The 15,091-nt window shown below is 37.8% G+C and overlaps 1 protein-coding gene across 1 annotated transcript in view; it reads left to right on the top strand.

The window, feature by feature from the left end:
* The window catches only part of SETD3 (SET domain containing 3, actin histidine methyltransferase), a 60,211-nt gene extending 48,626 nt beyond the window's left edge, over positions 1–11,585 (top strand). Inside the window, exons 9-13 of the mRNA XM_051620284.1 lie at positions 1,700–1,774; positions 5,607–5,773; positions 6,431–6,516; positions 8,290–8,450; positions 9,073–11,585. Of these exons, the coding sequence (XP_051476244.1) occupies positions 1,700–1,774; positions 5,607–5,773; positions 6,431–6,516; positions 8,290–8,450; positions 9,073–9,513 (930 nt within the window). The 3' untranslated portion in view covers positions 9,514–11,585. The remainder of the gene's footprint in view (positions 1–1,699; positions 1,775–5,606; positions 5,774–6,430; positions 6,517–8,289; positions 8,451–9,072) is intronic.
* Positions 11,586–15,091: the final 3,506 nt, after the last annotated feature.

Genomic DNA, 15,091 nt, shown 5'->3' with positions numbered 1-15,091 from the left:
AAAGTCAAAAATAAAAAACAATCCCCAAAGCAAGCAGTATGCTAGTGAAGCATGCTTAAATTGACAGAATCTATCTCTTAGCATACTAGAATTTCCCTAGTCCTTGAAAGCCTGCTGTTCCATAAGCATTTCAAGAAACTGGAATGGAGTTTTCACATTCCGAAGTAGTTAATTGAGTTTACACACTAAGAAAAATTCTGGACAGGTCAAGTGCTGTCAAGAGTTCCCTTTTTTGAATAGAAATTGCAGATTTTCCCAAGACTACTGTATTTGAACTTGGAAGGTACATTTGTCATAGTAAATCCTCTAGCAGTTGCAACCTGCAATTCAGGGCTAGATAACCTTCTAAGTTAGTAGAGAGAGACCTTAGTTAAAAATTGTTTAGTCCAGCATAGCAAAGGTACAGGCATTTCTGTGTTCAAGTACTACAGCCAGTGTTTTGCAGGAGGCTGTAATGCATGACTCTTGTGTTCTCTTCTGATCTCAACATACTACAAACCCATTAAGAGACCTGAATTGATGGCACCTGCATGCAGAGCAGTTCTGCAGGCCCCTGCAGGGCCAGGCTGCTGGTGCTTGTGGCTGCCATTTTGGGTTTGCTGCGTCGTAAAGAAGTTCCCTGTGCTCACTTGGAGAGCACTGTTTTGGCAGACATGCTTAATGATACAAACAGCATAAAATTATTAACACACAAAAAACATCAACCAAGCTGTCAAAATATTCCGCGGGGTTCTGTCTTTGGACAAACTGCATCCAAGATGGGAATTGGGGTGTACCACAACTCACATATAAGTCAGTGTACAAACAAGTATGTTTTCATTTACAAAGGCTGAGAAAGGATCTTTGGCTTCTAGGTTTTTCCCCAGACCCACAGCATATTTTTCCATAAGTTAGCTCTGTCAGTATGGAATTCAGAATACCTACCATAAAACTTGCCTTCTGATTGTTCAGCAGCTTATGGTCCATCCTAAGGCTGCATCTGTGCTAGCATCTTTGGTAATACTACTCAAGAAGGTGCTGTTTGTCACTTTAAAAGAGTATTGCATTTTTAGGATAGCTTTACTTGTTAGTGTGACCACTTCACGGTTTTGTAATTTATTTTTTTTTGAGAAGTACAGGTTTGTTTAGAGAACTTATCCTCTTCCCTTGCCTGCTACCCTTAAAAAAATCCTTTTAGCATTTTAAGAATATTACTTAACTTTAGATAAAGGGATTATGTGCAAGTAAATTATAATTCTCTGAAGATTGTGTCCTGAAGATCCACAGTTATCTAATCCGTTTTCATTGAGAGATCAAAAATGTGCTGGCAGTTGAAGGATAACACACAGCATACAGAGCTGTCAGTGCCTTGCTCCCTTGGGCCTCTTGGGAGTGACTGAAAACTCCAAAACTTTATAACAAGATTCCTTCTTTAGCATGGAACTGTCTATAGCCAATGGAGGGGACTTTCCTCAGAGCTTTCCATTCACTTCAGGCAAGCTTTTCTTCCCTTAGATTTCTTTAATGCAGATATTTCTTAAAAAGAGATTGCTCAGGAATTGTAAAACCATTACTACCAGCCATATGATGTTGTGCAGAGAAAGAAATGTATGCAATTGCTATTGTTAATATCTGTTTCTAATAGAGCAATGCTTTGTCAGTGGTGGGGGAGATAAATATAAAACACTGAAGGTGTCTTTGTCTCTCTTTCCTTGGATAGATCACTACAGGCTACAATTTAGAGGATGATCGGTGTGAATGTGTCGCGCTTCAAGATTTCAAGCCTGGAGAACAGGTAGGGAACATTGGTAGCTCCCTACAAAATTTTAATAGCAGGATGGTGTGGATTAAGCCTTGCTATATTTGAATTCTATAAATTTTGGGAGAAAAATACCACCAAGCTAAATAAATGCACATTTTTCAGAATAAAATCTTTTCTCTCACTTGCTAGACCCCAACTTTAGGGGGGTCTCATATTTTTAATAACTAGTTGAAATATTTAACCACTGCTAAGTGCATGTATACAGACACTGAGTTTGGTGTTCTGGATGTGATTAATAAAAGGCCATATTCAAAGGACCAAAGATAAATATATTTTAGACTTGGGGTGTCACTTTGTCTGCAATAGCAGATTATAGAGTGTTTCTTAAAAATGTTGGTATATGTTTCTTGTTAGTCTTCGTTTAGCAAGAGGTTACAGGCAGTATCGTTGCCGGTAGTTTTACCCATGTTGCCATTCCCACGCTTAGTGAAAAGGAGAAAGGACCTAAAAATATACTCCCTTTCACACAGGCATACACACCTGTACACACCCTTTCATCATGAAAGTACCAAAGGGTGAGTCTTGCAAGGATATGTGGCACAATTCAGAATCCAGTATTTTGTTTAGAACTGCTAAGAAAAAAAAAAAACAAACAGTTAAAGCTAGTGGCATTGAAGTCAGTGATTCCAGGAGTGTAGGAAATCCCCAGTAGCAGGGTTCCTGGGCTGTGCTAGCAGCCAGCCTAATCCCACAAGGGTAGTAGAACTCAGTTTTTCCTACTGCTTGTGCATATAAAGCATCCTGAAATGTTTTGTAATTCAGTCTCTGAATTATTACCTTTACTGTATTATTTTTATTATTGTGTGCAGCACATGCAGGACAACAAGGCAATGAGGCCCAATTAGCATGGGTTTATGAAAGGCAGGCCCTGCTTGATGAACCTGTTCTCCTTCTATGATGAAGTGACCCATTTAGTGGATGAGGTGAAAAGGCTGTGGATGTTGTCTACCCGAACTTTAGTAAAGCCTTTGACACAGTTTCCCACAGCATTCTTTTGGAAAAACTGGCTGCTCATGGCTTGGATGGGTGTGCACTTTGTTAGGTAAAAAGCTGGCTGGATAGCCAGGCCCAAAGAGTTGTGGTGAATGGAGTTAAATTGGAGTTGGCAACCAGTCATGAGTGGTGTTCGCAGGTCTCAGGGTTGGGGCCAGTTCTCTTTAATACCAGTGTTCTGGACAAGGGGATCAAGTGCACTCTCAGTAAGCTTGCAGATGACACCGAGTTGGGAGGGAGCTGAGGGTAGGATGGTGCAGCAGAGGGATCTGTACAGGCTGGATCAATGGGCTGAGGCCGATTGTGTAAGATTCAACAAGGCTTAGTGCGGGTCTCAAGGACACTTGGGTCACAACAACCCCATGCAATGCCACAGGCTTGGGGAAGAGTGGCTGGGAAGCTGCCCAGAGGAAAAGGACCTGGAGATGTTGGTCGACAGCCGGCTGAATAGGAGCCAGCAGTTTGCCCAGGTGGCCAAGAAAGCCAGCCTGGTTTGTATCAGGAATAGTGAGGGATCAGTCCTGCTGTACTCGGCACTGGTGAGGCTACACCTTGGGTACTGTCTTAAGTTTGGGGCCCCTCACTGCAGGAAAGACATTGAGGTGCTGGAGTGAGTCCAGAGAAGGGCAGTGAAGCTGGTGAAGGGTGTGGAGAACAAGTCTTGTGAGGAGCATCTGAAGGAACTGGGGTTTAGTCTGGAGAAAAGGAGGCTGAGGGGAAACCTTACTGCTTTCTGTAACTACCTGGAAGGAGTTGCAGGTGGATGTTGGTGTCTTCTCCCAAGAAACGAATGATAGAACAAGAGGAAATGGCCTCAAGTTGTGGCAGAGGTCATTGTCAGGCACCGAAACAGGCTGCGCAGGGAAATGGTTGAGTCACCATCCCTGGAACTTTTCTAGAAAAATGTAGATGTGGTGCTTCAGGGCAGGGTTTAGTGGTGGCTTGGCAGTGTCAGGTTAACGGATGGACTTGGTGATCTTAAAGGTCTTTTCCAACCAAAAAGATTCTATGATTTTGCCAGTCTTACACTTAATAATATTTTAGTCTTCATTTTTCTTATGTATCATTACCTTCTTTTTTAAGAAAGATGTGTCTGAACATTTTTTTAAGGATGTTTTTCCAAAGGTATGTTTATCCTCGTTGCTCTGCTGGGATTTGAAACGTTTATGTATTTTTTTGTGTTCCTCTTAGGATTTGTTATGGTGGTCAAATATTTGCCATTTTTTCCCAATACCAGTATGACAAATGAAAAGCGGTCTACAGTTTTTTGAGAAGTGATCCAATTTATAATTTTCCACAGCTGGCAATTGATGTGTGATGTAGCTGTTCTGGCTCCTCTCTCCATTTCAATTATAGAGGCTTCCTCGATTTCAATTTTAGTTTAGTAGTTTCACTTTGCAATTTATCCGATTTTTAAAAAATTTCTCTGCAAACTTTGACTGTTCTCAACATCATTAAAGCCCTTTAGTTACATAATGCTTCAGTCTTTTAATATACTGTGCAGATGTTATTTCTTACTGTTTCAGCAGGAAGAATGTATGATCCTTGGTTTTACTACTAAAAAATGTGAGGCGGCAGAAGTCCACAGAATATATCAGGCACTGGCCTTGAATAAAGCAAATTCCTCACTCTGTTTAATGGGCTTTTTTAAAAAAAAAGTCTTAGAGAGTAAGAGCATACTATATAATCTACACATGATATGTGACTTTTAGTTTAATATGAGATGTATTAAAGTAGTTTTAAAACTTGAGAGGGTTAGCAACTTTCTCCCTAATGGTTGCCTTAACATACCTAGGCAGGTCACTTGTTCATTATACAAGTGTGTTACAGTATATTTTTTAGTATAATTTAATGTAATACCTAAGCATTTAGTGCTTGGATAAGTAGTTGTAATCTAAAAATGAAATCAAAATAAATAAATGGCATAATTAGTGTTACTGAGCCCTTAAGAGGTCACTGTGCCTTTCTCTGTCAGCTAGAGAGGAGTGGAAGCTCACAGGTATCCACAGCATTGCTGTATCCTATGGTTAAGAAGAGAGTTCTGTAACTGTTGAAACTTTCCTGATTGACAATTCTTTTAGTGAACAAAAGGGGAAAATATCCTCTGATGCAGGAGAATACAATTGCTGTTCTCTCCTCTTGTCCCATGTACTTCATACAGCCTAGCCATGAATGAAACACTTTTAACAGGTTATATTTAGGAACTTACTTTTTAAGGTGAATTAAAGTAACCTATTTGCTTTAGGGAAAGATTTCACATTATATCACATAAATAAAATACTGGCTGAACACAGATCAGTATGATACACTTTACTATATCTGTGCCTAGAGGTAACATCAAAACAAAAATGAAGTTGATCCACCAGCAGTGTAGGTTCCACTTTTGAGTAGACTTATGGGGGGCAAAATGACCCCAGAGATGCTGTTTCTTTTAATGAGCCCTCCTTATGTCAGATTTTTTAGCCTTTAAAAAGCATGGGATCTTTGAAAGCTTATTTCCAGATACTGATATTTTATGACAATGTGAGAAAACAAAGCATTTTTTACTTTTAAAGTATAGAAGAAGAACCTCTTCTTGCCTTTCAAAGTCTCTGTTATATAGATATGTTTACATCTACCACTAAAGTATATTGCTGCTATATGCAGCATTTGAATCCATATGAGAAAACCAAGCATGTTTCTTTATGTAACCAAATATACCTTGTACTCAAAATAGTAACCCTTTCAGGAAATAACTTTCAAATTATGTCAGTTTTGTGACCTGATCTTAAGCTTTTTTCCTGTCCCTTCACTTCTCTTTTCATCCTTCTAGATTTACATTTTTTATGGCACTCGGTCAAACGCTGAATTTGTGATCCACAGTGGTTTTTTCTTTGATAATAATTCACATGACAGAGTGAAAATAAAGCTTGGCGTGAGTAAAAGTGACAGGCTGTATGCTATGAAGGCAGAGGTCTTAGCTCGTGCTGGTATCCCCACGTAAGTAAAACACAATGCCATGGTTTTTTTGTAAACGTTTCCAAAGTATATAGTGTCCAGTAGAGCATATATAAAGCTGTTCTATGATAGTTTTCCTAGGTATAATATTTCTCCTCTTTGTATAGCAAATTAAAGTTGTAATACTATTTACAGAAGTTCTCTGAACTGTATTATCATCTAATTTGGACCATATATAAGGAAAAAAAGCCTTTGCTCTAATAAGCATTTGAACAAAAACAGAGCAGGGATTAATTTGAAGCAATCTGTGGTTCTTTCTTTCTTTCTTTCCTATCCCTTGCAGACATACTACGATGCTCAGTATGTGAACCACAGCATTTTCCTTTAGTCTTTTCAGTCCAGAGGGTACTGTTAGGAGCAGCAGACGTGAAACGTTGCATTTTCATGAATTTATTATGAAAGCTGTATAAAAATAATTGTAAGTGTAAAATTGTAGAGGTAATTGTTCTTTTCAGGTACAGGTTAGGGAAGCTTTTCTTCAGTTTGAACTAGAATTACCTAATTTTTTAAAAGTTACTTTTGTAACTGTTAACACCACAACATTTAAGCTGTATATTTTAAGGTCTTTGATGCTGAAATAAGTTCAAAGGTAGGACAATACAACCTGCATTTACTGTTGCTGTTTTGTCTTTTTGTTAGTTCGAGTGTTTTTGCCTTGCACTCCACTGAGCCTCCAATCTCTGCCCAACTTTTGGCTTTCCTTCGAGTGTTTTGTATGAATGAAGGTAAGATATTTTATAAAGACAGGCTAATATATGCTTGGTTTGGGTTTTTTGTTGTTGTTTTGCTTTTGCTTTCGGTTTTGTTTGTTTGTTTTGGGGTGGGTTTTTTTGTTTATTGGGGGTTTTTTTAATGCAGGAATGTGATAGACATTTATATAAAACATTAAGCTAGAAGATTGGAAAAGTTGAGACTAAAAAGGGATTTATAAGCTAGTGAGAAACCAAATATTTGGCTATGTTGTCTGAGGGAATATTTCAGTAACGTAGGCCTTTCTGGAACTCGTTAAGTATAAGGTGATTCAATTTTTCTTTTTTTTTTTTTTATTCTCCCAAGCCGGTGTGAATGAGTGAGCTTTGGAGCTTGAGGTTTTTTATGTTAGGTTTAAAAATAGCTCACAGAACAAGATCATATGAGACCTAGGAGTTTACATGCTTAAAATCATGCATATTAGCCATCACTGCTAGAATAATTTAAATATGGAGTTGGAATATTCTGTACTATAGGAGAAATATGGAAGGGAGATTTCAAAGTTGAGTATTTTCAATATTTTGTTAATTAATAATCTAAAAACTTTTATATTTGCAAACTGTCTTTGTATTATTTCTCTTATGTTGGGGCATTTTATGGGAAAATATATATATACAATCAATAACTGTTCACCTATTTGTGCACATGACATGATTAAGTATTTGTAATAGCTGCCTATTGGTTAGATGTAGGTTTGGAGAAAACAGATGTGACAGTTTTTCATGACAGAGAATTCCCTTGCTGTTTGGGATACTGCGTGGATGTTGTGGATTTTAATACCACAGTATTAAAACTGAAGTTGTTACATTTTTGCATGTGCCCTATTTGCTTTCATTAATAAAAACCCTACCTTATTTTTTGTCATGCCTTCACTGAATCCTGTCACCTGTCTTTTAGAACTTATTAAGAAATTAGAATAAAATAGGATATAATAGTTCAGTTGGAAGAGACCTACAGTGGTCATCTAGTCCAAATGCCTGACCACTTCAGCAAAGTAAATTCAAGTAAAGAAAATTTTAGGATGCCGATCAGGGGCTGAATTTTGGCTCAGAGAAGAAAATACAGCTAGTGAACGTTTTGTTTGCATTATTCTGATACATGGTTATGCTCAGATTATTCATATGTCTTAAATTATGTATAAGAAAACTGTTTATTGAGTAACTACATGCAAGTGGTTTGTAAAGTCTGTGATAGCTGCTTTCCAGGAGTGGAATTTGGTAATTAAAAGAATAATGAAATTTGTGAAATGTTAAGGAACTGATTAAACATTTTCTACTCTTTGTAAGGTTTGTTTGATGGATCTCTTTTCTGACCAACTGTAGGGAGTTTCTGCAACTGATGAAGATTACCAAAACAATAAGAAAAGTAATTCTATCACTATTTGCACACTCAGTGGCCTGTTACTTTTATTATCAAAAATTCACTGAACTCTAAAGGTTTACTCCCTGTTGTATAATACAAAACATGACATCTCACTGTCACAGGGCTATGCTCTGTTTGTGAGGCTATGTTATATCAAGTATCTTTATTTTGGAGTGGAGCAGAAGGTCTGTTTTCTGCTAACCTCAAGGCTTCCTTGAGGAGAATTCTAGAAATGACCAGCATTTCTGCTAATTTTTATTTGAGGAGAGTTGTTTTTTTTAGCTGCTCAAACCTATACTATTGAAAATAAATCTTTTTGCAGTTTGTCAACTGACAACGTGAATGATGAGATTATTTTTAACAGATTGTTTTTATACTTATTGCAGAAGAGCTGAAGGAGCACTTGATAGGCGAGCATGCCATTGACAAAATCTTCACGCTGGGGAACTCTGAGTTTCCCATTAGCTGGGACAATGAAGTTAAACTTTGGACATTCCTAGAAGCCAGAGCATCCCTTCTTTTGAAAACCTATAAAACAACTGTGGAGGTAAAATTGTCATTATATGTAAATTAAATGTCTGAAATGTTTTATGTTATGATTATAGAAAAGATATTTTGTCCCCCGTCTTGTCTTTACAAACTTTAATCTGAATGTTAGTGTCTAATTCATTCTGTACTTTCTAAAGTGTAGAAACAGATTTGCATTATCTAAGGGAAATCTAGTAAGACTGCAAAAAGAAAATTTTGTTAATGTAATTTTTTTAATGTATTTTTTCTTTGATTCTCCAAATAGGGGTTACCTGCTTTTTCTCTGCAAGTAAAATGAGGAATCAGTTTCAACTTGTTGTCTATTACTTGCATTCCCCAGATTGCAAAGAAATGTGGTGCTATATTGAGCGTACAAGTCAACCTACATGTTTAATGTATTTGTGAAGTCTCCTGACTTTGCTTGTTAGGCAGGCTTATCTATCTGGAGTAATTTTGGCCCCTTGCTGAATTCTTGACACGTTTCCCCAGGACTCTATGCAGACCCCCTCATTCATGTATGTCCATTTGGCACAGCCTGAAGAACCTAGTGTTCCATATTGTTAACACATAGAGAGAAGAGTTGAGGAATTTATTTATTGTGGTGGTTATTACTAACAAACTTGCTTTTTCTTTTCTAACAGGATGATAAGTCCTTCTTGGAGACCCATGACCTTACTTCACATGCAGTAATGGCCATCAAATTGCGCTTAGGTGAAAAAGAGATCTTGGAGAAAGCAGTGAAAGGTGCAGCTGCTAGCCGAGAGTATTACAGCAAGCAAATGGCAGATGGAGCTCAGCTTCCGAAGTATGAAGAGAGCAATATTGCCTTGTTGGAGAACACTGTGGCAGACTCTAGACTCCCTATTGTCTTGAGAAACCTAGAAGATGTGGAAGAGCAAAGGGACTTAAAGATTGATGAAGCTATTGATGCTGAAGTCACAGAGAATGGGTTTGTAAATGGTGAAAACTCTCTGTTTAACGGGATCAAATCAGAAAGTGAAAATTTAAATAAAGAGAAAAGTAACAGAGAGACTGAAGATGCCAAAGAATCTTCTTCAGAAAGTACTGATGAGGTTAAATAATAGTCCCAAAATTTTACTTTCTTGTGAAATTAAATTAGCTGAAGTTTATGAACAGTGCATTTATGTTGGTGTGTTTCTTTGTTAACATTTCTCTTTCTGCAGAGAAAAATGTTTTTGCTGCTTTATATGAAAATGAATTTTTAAGTTATTTAAAAGATTTAGCATCCCTTTTCAATTAAGATTGCCATCTTGCTTTCAGGCAAAAACTGGGGAAAGAGGTGCCTTTGGAAGATTTTGCAGCCCTTTGTTGAACCAAATGTATTTTCTTCCTGGGGAAGAATTAAGCTCTTCTATCTGCTGTGCTTTTGTTGTTCTGTCACTCTGACTACCGAAATTAAAAGCTTGCTCTGCCTCCTGCCAAGAAAAGCAGAAGGCAGGACTGACTCGGTATTCAGCAGGAAGGTGGGAGAGCAGTACAGGAGAATTCTGGATAAGAGGATCAGAAACTTGGGAGACTGGAGAAAAACCTGTTTAAAATCAGGTGTACAAGTCCAGAAAAAGGTAAGGTGGCAACCTTATGATTGGTAGTTTTAAATGTTGGTGATAATCCAAATTGTATACACTTCAAGTGATCTCTGAAGATTTCAGCTTACTTCATCTGTTGTTTACTGTATAAAACTATCTCACCTTTCTTCTACAGTCAGAGTTAGGCTGCTACAGTACAACATTCACCAACTTTTAAAGGCTGACTTCTTTTTGTTTCCGACAGTACCTTTTAGTTCCAAGGTTGGCAGTGCTACTTTAAAAGCAGATAGGCCAAGGCACAGCTTTAAACCGTACAGTTCAAAGTAAGGTTGCTTCCTGGCTTCTTCAGGTTTTCACAACCAGCTAGGGATTTCCAAAGCTACACTTTTGACTAAACCATTATTAAAAGGAAAACATTATTAATATTCCTGTCTGCTACTCCTTCATTTCTGTGTTGTTGGATGTAACATTGAGTGTGGCATGGTTAGCTGATCTTACTCAACTTCGTCTTTTGGTTAAGATGTTAATTGATGCTGTTTTTTTGAAGGAAATGGCAGGCAGGCTAATGTATTTTTGGCCCAAGTCCAGACCCCAGCCAAGTCTGCAATACACTTTGCCATTTAGATTGTGTCTCTGTCTGATGCACATTTCTTGAGATACCTCCACAACTTAAGCAGGTCTACTGTCTCCAGCAGTTTTTGTCACACTCATGCTGTATGTTTTAACTTCTAGGTGGAAACAATACAATCCTAGCACAGTGCAATATCAGAGCAAGGATAATTTCAAGGCTTGGCTTTGAAATTACCTGGGTTTTGGGAGGAGAGGAGGGTGGAATATTTTTATTTTCTGGGTGATTTACTTCTGCTCTCAATATTAAGGACCTTGTCTTTTACCTTTGTATCCTTAATTTTAAGATAATTAATAGAATGGGCAATCTTGGACAATTGTTTAAAGCTCAATAGATGTTGCAACCTGCTCATCTAAGATCAGCTGCAGTAAAAATGTCTTTTGGCATATTCATAGTTTTATTAGATTTTGCTTCTTTTATACTACAACCTGGAAAATGTGGTTTTTGCCTAAATCTTCGGTGCAACACACATTATAAGTAGTGACTTTCAGGTTGTCATAGCAGTTCTGGTGTTCAGCTAGTATCAGTGTGGGGAAAATAGAAAAAATAGTTTTTTAAAAAATATTTCACTAAGAATGGCACGTTGCCATTGCACCTTGGATATTGCTTCACCACTAACAAGATGCTGGACCAGTATTTTTGTAACTATATGCTGCCTTTGATAAAATGTTATGAATTGTTGTCTCGACAGTTTTAATGTCATACAAAAGTAATTACATTTTGGTTTATATTAGGACCAATATTCCATTTCTGTTTCTGCCACTTACATTGCACAACATTGTACTAGATACTATGATGCAATTCTGAAACTAGCCTTCCCTGAAAATTATAACTGTAATTCAGAATTTAAATGCTTTGATTCAATCTGATACACTGTATTTTGTTCCAGTATTTGCTGATATCTATGGCTTAGCAAAGTCTGTGATCACCACAGGACAGAATGTGTGGGTTTTCTTGAATAAAATATAGTTCTACCATGCCTTCCCTAGTGAGTGTATTATACAAACAAAACCTCTACCTGCTGCTGACTACTATATCTTTTGGGGGTCTGTGGGGAGAGGACTAACTGTCCATGTGTACAGGTAACAAATAAAGGAGAAACAGCTGGCAAGGAAAAAAGAGATGGATTCTAATAAACAGAAAGGGGAAATGGTCTGTTTAGCACACCATCAAATTCTTACTCTTCATATGTTAATACCTTGCACACAATAATGATTAATCTAGTTTTGTCATTTGTATTTTTCATCTATGTATGTGATGGTTGCTCAGAAGCACTAACCTAAAACTTAAGCTCTTGAAAACTGAGGTGGAAACAAAAAAAATTGGCACTGATGAGCCCTTATTACCATCTGTCATGAAAACAGACCTTTCGAAGCATTTAAAAGTTAACTTTCTTTCTAATGTTTGGTTAAGAGGCTGTTCACACTAATCCCAGGCTAAATGCCAAATCTTGCTTCTGTTTAGCTAGCTAGCTGAAGTATTCCTCTAAGAAAGACATCACTTGGATTTCTCGGACTGTTCTCCAAAAACAAAAAGGGGGAAAAAAGCCCTTTTGAATTTTCCATGAACCTACCTACTGATGAATTGTTTCCATGACAACCTATAACTTCTTTGGCTCTATACTGCAAGATGGTGTCCATGTAGCCCTCTTGGTAAAGTCAAATACAAAAAATTGAGCAACAGCCACTACTCTGAAAAAATGCCTGTCAAGTGTATAAACTATCTTAGCTTAAGTGCTATCATGACTACACGAGAGTTAAGAGCCTTATGTATGAGGAAGTAAAATGGTGTAGGATTTTGGCTAAAATAAGTGGTGTTTTAGCCTCTTGGCTAAAATAAGTATTCCTTCCTTTGGACACTGTTAAAAGGTGTTAAATATAGAAAATCTATGCAGCTCAACAGTAGCTGCATTCTTGAGGCTAGTTTGCCTTCAGACAGGAATGTTCATCATGGAGCCACAAGATGGATGTTTCAAAGGTACACTGGAAGATTTAGGTTGCACAAACTCTTCTCTAGTTCACATGTTTAGAAACAGTATTTAATATCTGCTGCTGACACTTCTATTACTCTTATTTTATAGAAAGGCGTGTGAAGTAATTATGAAACATCATTTGATGTGTTTCAGTATAACACAATAAAGATGCCCCCAAAATCTAGTGCTCTTTTCTGATTTTGTGGACTGGAAGTCAGCCCTTGCTATTCCTCATGCTCTGTGCCAAACAGGACTTTTCAGAAAAAACGTTGCTCTACCAAATTTATCTGATGAAGCAACACCCAGTCCTTTTTCTCTAGAGGATTTTTAACTGATCCTTGTTGAACTCAGATATAACCACATGATTTTCACATAATTACCATCTATATTTAATAGTTTCTAACATCCTTCTCTGAGAGCATTGCTTGCTGTACAAAGTACAGCACGTAAACTGGTGACTCATGGTTAGAGGAGCTTCCTTAGCGTTTCTCGGTTTCTGTATCTATTTCCTAACAAATGCCACAAGTTTGGAAACCATGTGGAGGATTTTTCTGTTAAATAAATCTCTCTCCCTACTTAAGATAAAAAGCTGCAAATGGTCCTGAATTCTCTTGGGTTTTTGTCTGCTTGGGTTCACTGGTGTACTCAGTGTATTTCAAAACTGAATGAATGACTGCTGTTGAGTTAGTGTAAAAGACATAAACTTGAACTTTAGTAACACAAATGGAGTCTACAATAATTTGTTTAGTGAAAAACACAAATTGAAATGTGCCTATCCTATCCTATCCTGTCCTGTCCTATCCTGTCCTATCCTGTCCTATCCTATCCACACCCTTTTTTTGTGTTTCCCCAGCTTTTTGCTGAATGTGGGGTGCTCTAGTACTGATACTCCTGGATTATCAGTATCAGACTTTGGTATATGCTTGAGTGAGCTGTCTTGCAGCAGCGTAGATTGGGAGGTATAGGGTGCTCGTGTACTTCTAACAAAATGTGATTTTTGCCTTGTACAGTATCTTTAGTCATTAACAATTCTCTTTATTTTCAGTGTATGTAGACATCAGACTTCACTTACAAATTAAATGATATCTTACCAAGTTTGTCCTAAGTGTTTGCACTGCCCAATCCCATTGCACAGTCAGTACTGGAATGTTCGGAAACCAGAAGGCATTTGACTTCTGCCTTTGTGTCCTTCCTGCCTCCCATGCTAGGAAGTCTTAAGAGTTGGGAACTGGTGCCATTTTTAATTGTGAAAGATTAGGCTAGATTGGGAGCGAAAGCAAGACGTCCCTGACTGGAAAATAAAAGCTGCACGACTGAACACTAGCTAGCTTGTCTCAGAGGCAGTGTTTGCTATCCTGAAGAATAAGTAGTTTAGGAATTATTTCAATGAGTGTTCAAGAAAATAGTATCCCAAATTAGTGTAATTACTGTGGACTCTTCAGCAATCCGTACATATCACAATTAGAACAGGTGGAAACATATGAATCACAAACTGTTGCAATGTGTTAACTTGGCAGTGAAGAACAGCTCTAAGTGGCTGCTTGCCTTGCTGCCAGTGCTGAGGACAACCTGAGCAAAGGCTGGGTTGGAGCTACTTGTCCATCAGCTTGCTCCTCTGCTGTTTTGGGGGAGCTCAACACTGAGGGGGTAAGGAAAGGCTTTATCCACCCAGCATGGAAAGTCTAGACAAAGCCACAGAGAACCATATGAAAATAGAAGATAGTGTTGTATTTGGGACACTCATCTGAACCAAAATGTTGCTAGACTTGGGGATCCTTGTCCAAATAATATTTTTTCTGTATGTAACTATTATATAAAGGTGATCAAGCACAGAAGAAGCTTTTGATTATGAGTTTTCTGTCTGCCAGCTGATTCCTTCTGTTGACTGTGCTCTGAACTCCTTTTATTTCTGTTTTTCTGATTTTATTATTAAAAAATTGTATATGCCCAGGTAGAATTTTATTTATTTTTTTAATTTCCCAATTTGGAGAAACTAGGCAATTGTTTTCCAATTAAATACAGTTCAGACATGGCAAAATAGGTAATGCTGACCACTGCAACTTGTACCTTGGAGCAGCTTAACGTGAACTGGAGTGAAACAGATCAGGAGCCCTTTGGGACTTGACTTTGCTTCTTCAGAAAGGTGTTTAAAATCTGCATGAGGTTAGGGAATAAAATCTTGCGTGTGTGAGGAATGTTGGTTTTCCAACTGAATCACCATTACTTATGCACAGATTCAGATATCAGCAGAATCGGATAAATGAACTTAAACACTTAGGATTTTATTTAATATTAAGCATAAATATTGTTCTGGAAAACTGGGCCAACTTGACAGTGCTGAACACACAAGTCATTTGTTCTCCAGGTAGAATCAACAAGGGCAAAAAACAAGTTTCCCTGTTGCATCCCACTGCTCTTCCTCTGCGTGGCAAGAACAACAGCAGCCTAATTCCAGTGTGGTGCCTTGTGTCACTGACAGATGTTTTTGGCCAGGTAACCTCTTGCTTTGCACC

The sequence above is a fragment of the Apus apus genome, chromosome 5, assembly GCF_020740795.1.
Source record: "Apus apus isolate bApuApu2 chromosome 5, bApuApu2.pri.cur, whole genome shotgun sequence".
NCBI classification, from domain to species: domain Eukaryota; kingdom Metazoa; phylum Chordata; class Aves; order Apodiformes; family Apodidae; genus Apus; species Apus apus.
The sequence above is the reverse complement of the archived record's forward strand: the minus strand, read 5'-3'. Positions and strand labels throughout refer to the sequence as shown.